The sequence below is a fragment of the Vitis riparia genome, chromosome 6 (assembly GCF_004353265.1).
Source record: "Vitis riparia cultivar Riparia Gloire de Montpellier isolate 1030 chromosome 6, EGFV_Vit.rip_1.0, whole genome shotgun sequence".
Lineage (NCBI taxonomy): Eukaryota > Viridiplantae > Streptophyta > Magnoliopsida > Vitales > Vitaceae > Vitis > Vitis riparia.
In genome coordinates this window covers 12801758-12809629 of record NC_048436.1, presented here as the reverse complement: position 1 = coordinate 12809629, position 7872 = coordinate 12801758, and the positions used below count along the sequence as shown (strand labels likewise).

General features: G+C 38.6%; 3 protein-coding genes across 3 annotated transcripts; all 3 read left to right on the top strand.

Annotated features, from left to right (window-relative positions):
- The first annotated feature begins 1790 nt into the window (after positions 1-1790).
- Positions 1791-4349, top strand: LOC117916998. Its single transcript, XM_034833236.1, has 2 exons — positions 1791-1858; positions 3098-4349. The coding sequence occupies exons 1-2, from the start codon at positions 1791-1793 to the stop codon at positions 4347-4349; spliced, it is 1320 nt and encodes a 439-aa protein (XP_034689127.1).
- A 32-nt stretch (positions 4350-4381) lies between these two features.
- On the top strand, positions 4382-5248 carry LOC117916997. Its single transcript, XM_034833235.1, has one exon. The coding sequence runs from the start codon at positions 4382-4384 to the stop codon at positions 5246-5248; it is 867 nt and encodes a 288-aa protein (XP_034689126.1).
- A 32-nt stretch (positions 5249-5280) lies between these two features.
- Positions 5281-6234, top strand: LOC117916995. The gene has a single exon (XM_034833233.1). The coding sequence runs from the start codon at positions 5281-5283 to the stop codon at positions 6232-6234; it is 954 nt and encodes a 317-aa protein (XP_034689124.1).
- The last annotated feature ends 1638 nt before the right edge of the window (positions 6235-7872 follow it).

Genomic DNA, 7872 nt, shown 5'->3' with positions numbered 1-7872 from the left:
TGTCACATTGAGGACAATGTTCAGCTTGGTTGGGGGGAGAGTTGAGGAAGTAAGTATTGTTAATAATGCTAAGTTATTTTGGTAATTTAGTTGCTTTTTGCTTAATTTTAAAATTTTTTAAGTTTTTATTCTACTCTCCATGGTTATTAAGGAAAAATTTTCAAAATGAAAAGGGAGAAATTGAATTTTTGTCTTTTTACTTGACTTAGAGTTTGTATTATGCTTACTAAAGTTGATGAATTGTTGAAACATCTATTGAATTCAATCTTAGTTCTTCCACTTTAAGCTATCCACACACTGTGCACACTAGGTTCCGAGTATAAGATGAAAAACTATTTCCCTCTTGACTTAGGAAAATTTTAGACTTGGTACCTTTGACCTCATTTAATAGTGTTGGGACACCTTATGAAAGGCCAATGAGCCTTTAAAAAAAAAAAAAAAAAGAAAGAAAGAAAAAATGTTTACTTGTCTTGAAACCCGAGCAAGGTCTGAGGGGTATATGGTGAAAATCTTTGAAGCCTGGTGCCCTAAGCCTTAATTGGTTGGGAGTCACCGACCTCAATGCTCGTTACATGGGTGAATAGGTGGAGTTTAACATACTGTAGGTGCTTGGGTATTAAAAATTCATTCTCAAAAGTCCGGGGTGAAATCCGAGGAGTTAGTGGTTGAAAAATCCTTAAAGCTTGATGCCCTAAACCTTGATTGGTTGGGAGTCATCGATGGACCCCCGTTACATGGACAATTTAAAAAAGAATACCTTTAAGCCTTGTACTCCTACAAAAAAAAATTGTGAAAGAAAAGAGGTGCGTTCTTAGCCTATTGGAGGTTGATTAGTTTGCTAAGCTTTGAAGAACTAAGTTGAGGGGAGAGATTAGTTTGACATACTATATTCGGAAACTAATAAATAACACATAGATTTTTGTGGAAGAATAAGGTTTGGTCCTTTGGAAGTGGAAATGATTTTGAAGCTTAAATTTGCATAATGCCTACTCTTTATGAATTGTGACTAGGCAAATTATTTGATAGCTCCTATTGAAGTTTGAGTTTTATTTCTTTAATGTTCCATGTGAGAGTTTGATCAGTCATGCCACTTAAACATTTTTTGAAGTGATCAGCATGATGTTGTAAATTATGGTACTTTTATTTTATTTTTCTCTCCTTCATTGCTAAGGGACTAGCAATATGTCGGTTGGGGGGAGTGATTACTACTCAAAAAGTGCTATTTTGTAGCTTGTAATTAACTCTTTTAAACACTTTTGAGTAGTAGTTATTGCCTTTTAACCCAATTAACATGTTAAGGACCCTTGCAATCGATTCTAATCAAATTGTGTTAAGTTTTGGTGTTTTGATAGCTTTTTGATCACCAAAGCAATATGAGATTGAGGAGAGTTATTTGGAATCCATGGAAAAGCAATGAAGAGCTCAGAAACATGAAGAACCAAAGCTTTGAAGTCCTTTGCCATAAGCAAATCCGGAATGCAAGGAGAGAAGCAAAGAGGAGAAAACAGAGGACAGCAGCTGCAGTCTTATTTTGCACTTTTGGAGCACTTCCCGAAGTCCAGTTTCTACATGCTATATACCATTTCAAAGCTCAGGAAGTCAAGAATCCAGTATTTCAAACCGTGTACGATTTGGAGCTGAAATGAGGAAGTTACAGCCTTTGGAAGACAACTGCTCCAAGCTGAAGGAAGGATTCAGCAAAGTGTTGCGAAATCAGCCTTTTGTTACGGAATGGTTTCGCAGCCTTTTTCCACAGTGCTGAGGAATTCCTCCTAAAGTTTCATGACGCGATGGAAGCCAAACACCGCAAGATGAAAGCCAACTTCGTAGTGCTGCAGAATCAACCTTTTGCTGCGAAGTAATTTCGCAACCCTTTTTGTACATCTGGGAAATCTCGCAGACCTCATTTTCACCTGCGAAACGGTCCTGAAGCTTCCCGATAGTTGTGCACCGACTCTTTTAGATATTTTCTTCAGATATTTTTGTATAAATTTCCATTCTTCTCCTTGTAATCCACCAACCATAAGATTTCTTAGTTAGGAAGGTTGGAAAAACTTCTCTATATATATTCCCTTGCATCCATTGTAAAAGGAGGATAATCCATCATATAATATATGTGAAATTGAAAAACAGAGCACTTGCTCTGTTTCTCCTATATATTCTTGTTTTCTCGTTAGTTTTCTTTCTAGCCAATCAAACTCTGAGGATTTTTCCTTAGAGGATGAGAGGCTAGGCTCTTTGTCTCTTGGAGTGAAGAAAGCCGGATAAGTTTCCTCATGCATAAATTGAAAGTTTTGTTGTTTTAGTTTTTAATGAAGAGAAAGAGTGACCCGTTAATGGTTTTTATCTTTTTAGTTAACTTAAAACGCCTTTAAATCACCTGGGCCAACACTTGGTAAGGCAAGTGATCTCTATCCATGGAGATTCACTAGTTTACCTCTTGCGAGCCTCTAGGAGGTGAGTTGAAGGTAGGATTTTCTAGAATTGCCAACACTTGGTAAGCTTTTGGACTCCAAGGAGACATCCATTAGCTATCTCTTGCGAGCTTGTGACGGGTAATCCAAGGTTAAAGATCACCTTGAATGGCAAGTGCTAGGTGAGAGGTATGAGCCATTGCAAGATGCATCAGTGAGAGGGATTTAGTGTTTGAACCCTTTAATGGGAAGCATCTGTACAACACCGGTTGGAGAAGGAACTATATGTTAATTCTCTAATGCGAGGAAAAGAAACAAGTGACCAGAACTCCCTTTTTGTATGAAGAACCTGAGCCTAGTGATCTAAACTCCAAGAAACACTTTTCTTTGTAAGTAAAATCAGTTACTATTTTTGGTTAGTTTAAAACCAAACCTTTTTCATTCAAACATCTTTATGTTTTCTTTTAAAGCTAACCTTGAAATGAAAAGGCACCAATTCAGCTTTGAATTAATATCATTTGCAAAGTGAAAACCCATCCCAATGAACGATCCTAGAGCCACTATGCTATAGTAGCTTTGTCTTTGCTACCCTAGTATATGGTGTAATAGGTTATAAATTTTGTTGATTACTCCCTCAATCAAGGAGCACCAACTGGACACGAATCAGCTGAGACACCAATTAGGCATGAATCAATTGGTACCGTTACTTTTACCATCACCATTATTGTTATCGTTATTGTTTCCATTATTGTTACTGTCATCGATACCATTACCATTTTCGTTTCCATTACTGTTACTGTCATAGTAATCGTAACTGTTACCATCACTAGTCTTGTGACCATTAGTGTCAGCGTGATTGTGACCGTTATTGCCATCGTCATCGTGACTGTTACCATAATCATTAGTGTCATCGTCACTGTTACAGTCACCATAATCGTTATCGTCATTGTCACCGTTACTATTACCGTCACCATCACTTTTACAATCACCGTCACCATTATCGTCATTGTCACCTTTACCATCATCGTTTTCGTAATCATTTTCATCACCGTTACCGTCATCGTTACTGTTACCATTACCATTACTATTGCCGTCACAGTTACAGTGATTGTTACTGTTATTGTTACTGTCACCGTCACTCTTATAATTACTGTTACTTTTACCATTATCATCACCATGACCGTTACCATAATCGTTGTCATAACCGTTACCGTCACCGTCACCATTACCATCACCGTAAACCTTAATGTTACCGCCACTGTCACCGTCATTGTCATCGTTACTGTTACCGTCATCATCATCGTTACAGTTAGTGTTACCATGATTGTGACAGTGGCTGTTACTTCCATCGTTAGTGTCACTGTTACATTTACCGTTACAATTACTATTACCATCAATTTTACCTTGATCGTTACCGTTACCGTTACTATTACCATCACCGTTACCGTTACCATTACCGATCCTGTTACCATGATAATTACCCTGACCGTTATCATTATCATTACTGTCACCGTCACTGTAACTGTTACCGTCACCGTTTCTGTCACCATTACCATCACCGTTACTGTCACTGTTATCGTCACCGTTACCATTACCATTACCGTTATTGTTATCGTCACCTTTACCTTGATCGTTACCGTGACAGTTATCGTCACTGTTATAGTCACCATCACCGTCACCGTCACTGTTACCGTTACTGTTACCGTCACCATAATCGTTACTATCACCATCACCGTCACTGTTACCGTTACCGTCACCGTAATCGTTACCATCACCGTTACCGTCATTGTTACCGTTACTATCACCGTCACTGTCACCATTCCTATCACCATTTTCATCACCGATACTATCACCATTACTGTCACTGTTTTTGTCACCTTTACTATCATCGTTATAGTCACTGTTTTGTTACTATTACAGTCAATTTTACCTTGACCATTACTGTTACTATTACTGTCATGGTTACAATGACCGTTACCATTACGGTTACTGATACTGTTGCCGTTACCGTTACTATTACCATTACTATTATCATCATCGTTACCATAAAAATTATCGTTAGCTTTGTCGTCATCATTACTGTGACCATTACCATGACCGTGATCGTGACCATCACCAGTACCGTAATCGTCACTGTTACCATCACTGTTACTATTACCGTTACCATCACCCTTACCGTCACTATTATCGTTACCGTTACCATTATCGTCACTGTTACCTTCATCGTTATCGTTATCATTATCGTTATCGTTACCTTCACCATAACCGTTAATGTAATCGTTACCATTATTGTGACTGTTACTGTCACCATAATTGTTATCGTTACTAATACTAATATCGTCATCGTTACCATGACAGTTACAGTTACCGTTATCGTTACCTTTACCTTTACCTCTACATTGACCGTCACTGTTACCATTACCGTTACTCTTTCCATCACCGTTACCATTATCGTTACTGTCACCATAACTGTTACCATTACCATAACCATTACCTTCACTATTACCATCACCGTTACCGTTACTGTCACCGTTACAATTAACATTACTATCATCGTCAACATTACGATTATCGTTACCATAACCATAATCGTTAAAGTGACTGTTACCATGACAGTTACCATTATCATCATCGTTGCCTTCGCCGTTACCATTGCTCTTATCGTCACTGTTACTGTCACTCTTACCGTTACCGTTACCATTACCGTTATCGTAATCATTACTTTCACTATTACTGTTATCGTCACCGTTATTTCACCATTACCGTTGCCGTTATCGTTATTGTCACCATTACAATCACTGTTACCGTCACTGTTATTGTTACCGATATCGTAACCGTTATTGTGACCATTACCGTAAATGTTACCATGACCGTGACCATAATCGTCACCATAACTGTCACATTCACTATTACCATTATAGTTACCTTTACCGTTACAGCCACCATTACCATTACCGTTGTCGTAATTGTTACTGTTATCGTAATCATTACTATCACCGTTATTCTCACTATCCCCGTTATCGTCACCATTAGTGTTACCGTTACCATGATCGTTATTGTTTCTATTACCGTCACCATTAAAGATACTATTACCATCAGCGTTATCGGCACCATTACTATTACTGTAACTATTACCATTATCGTAACCGTTACTGTTACTGTTACTGTAACTATTACCGTTATCGTAACCGTTACCGTAATTGTTACTATCACTATTACTGTAATTGTTACCGTTATGATAACCATTACTATCACTATTACCATCACCGTTATTGTTACCTTAACCGTTACCATCACTGTGACCGTCATCGTTACCGTTACTGTTACCGTCGCCATCACCATTACTGTTACTCCCACATTCATAGTCACCATCACAACCACCATTACCATTAGCACCATTACCGTTACTATCACCGTTACCGTCACCGTTACAATTGCTATCACCATTACCTTAACTATTACTGTCAACGTCATCGTTACCTTAACTATTACTATCAACGTCATTGTTACCTTAACTATTACTATCAACGTCACCGTTACCGTTATCGTCACTGTTACCGTTATCATTACGAACACCATTATCATTACCGTTACCGTTACCACTACTGGTACCATCTTCGATACTATTACAGTCACTGTCACCGTAACTATTACCACAACCTTTACTGTCATCGTCACCGTTACAATTACCATTATTGTCACTGTCACCATTACCATTATTGTTACCGTAACCATAACCGTTAAAGTGATCGTTACCGTGACAGTTACCATTATCGTCACCGTTACTGTAACCATTACCATTACCGTCACCGTCACCTGACTATCACTGTTACTATTACCATTATTGTCATAGTCACCATTATCGTGACCGCCACCGTAACCGTTATCATAATCGCAACCATAACCATTACCGTCACCATCACTGTAACCGTTATCGTCATCGTCACCTTTTCCGTTACCGTTACCGTTACAGTTACCGTCACTGTTACCGTCACCGTTACCGTTTCGATTATAATTACTGTTACCGTCACCATTACAATCACCGTTACCATTACCATCTCTATAACCATCATTGTTACCGTTACCATTATTGTTTTTGTTATTGTTACCGTCACTGTTACTGTTACTCTAACTGTTACCATTACTGTTACCATCATTGTTATCTTGACTGTGACCGTTACCGTAACCGTCACCGTCATTGTTACCATCACTGTCACAGTTATCGTTCACCGTCACCATCATCGTTACCATCACTGTTTCAATCATCGTGACCGTCACCATTACCGTGACTATTACCGTTACCATTACTGTTACTATTACCATCACCGTTATCGTAATCATTACTGTTACCATCATTGTTATCGTTACTATCACCATAACCAATATCGTCACTGTTATTGTCACCATCAATGTGACCATTACTGTGACTGTGACCGTTATTGTCATATTACCATCACTATCACCGTTACCATCACTGATGCCATTATCGTAACCGTTACTCTCATCATTACTATGGCTGTTACCGATACAGTGACCGTTACCATCATCGTCACCATCACTGTTACCTTTACACTCATCATTACTATGACTGTTACCGTTACATTGACTGTTATCGTCACCATTACCGTGACCATCACCGTTATCGTCACTATTATCGTTATCTTTATAGTCATCGTCACGGTCACTATTATTGTTACTGTTACCATTACCATCACTATAATCGCCATTACTATCACTATTACCTTTACTGTCATTGTTACTGTTATCGTCACCGTCATCGTTACCGTCATCATCAATATCACAATCACCGTTACTATTATCATCACCGTGATCGTTACTGTTACTGTTACCATTACTATCACCGTTACGATCGTAGTAACCGTCACTATTACCGTTACCGTTGTCATCACCGTCACTGTTACCGTTGCCGTCACCGTTACAATTACCATCACCATTACTGTTATCGTTACCTTTAACGTACTGTTACCGTCACTATGACCATTACCGTTACCATTACCGTCACCATCACCGTTACCGTTATCATCACCATCACAGTCACCATTATCGTTACCGTGACAGTTACCATTACTATGACCGTTACTTTCACTGTTACCGTTACTATCACCGTTACCTTAACTATTACTGTCAACGTCACCGACACCGTTATCATTACCAACACTGTTATCATTATCATTCCGTTACCACTACTGTTATAGTCTTCGATATTGTTATTGTCACCTTTACCATGATCTTTACAGTCAACGTCACCGTAACTGTTACCATAACCATTACTATCACCGTCACTGTTACAATTACCATTACTATCACCATCACTGTTACAATTACCATTATTGTCACCATCACCGTTACAATTATCGTTACCGTATTCATAACCATTAAAGTGACCATTACCAAGACAGTTACCATTATTGTCACCGTTACCCTCACCATAACTGTT

Coding starts and splice junctions, on each gene's coding strand:
- LOC117916997 (XM_034833235.1), top strand. CDS start 4,382: ATGACCGTTACCATTACGGTTACTGATACTGTTGCCGTTACCGTTACT.
- LOC117916995 (XM_034833233.1), top strand. CDS start 5,281: ATGACCGTGACCATAATCGTCACCATAACTGTCACATTCACTATTACC.
- LOC117916998 (XM_034833236.1), top strand. CDS start 1,791: ATGGAAGCCAAACACCGCAAGATGAAAGCCAACTTCGTAGTGCTGCAG. Junction 1,859..3,097: donor AATCAACCTTTTGCTGCGAA/GTAATTTCGCAA, acceptor GACACCAATTAG/GCATGAATCAATTGGTACCG.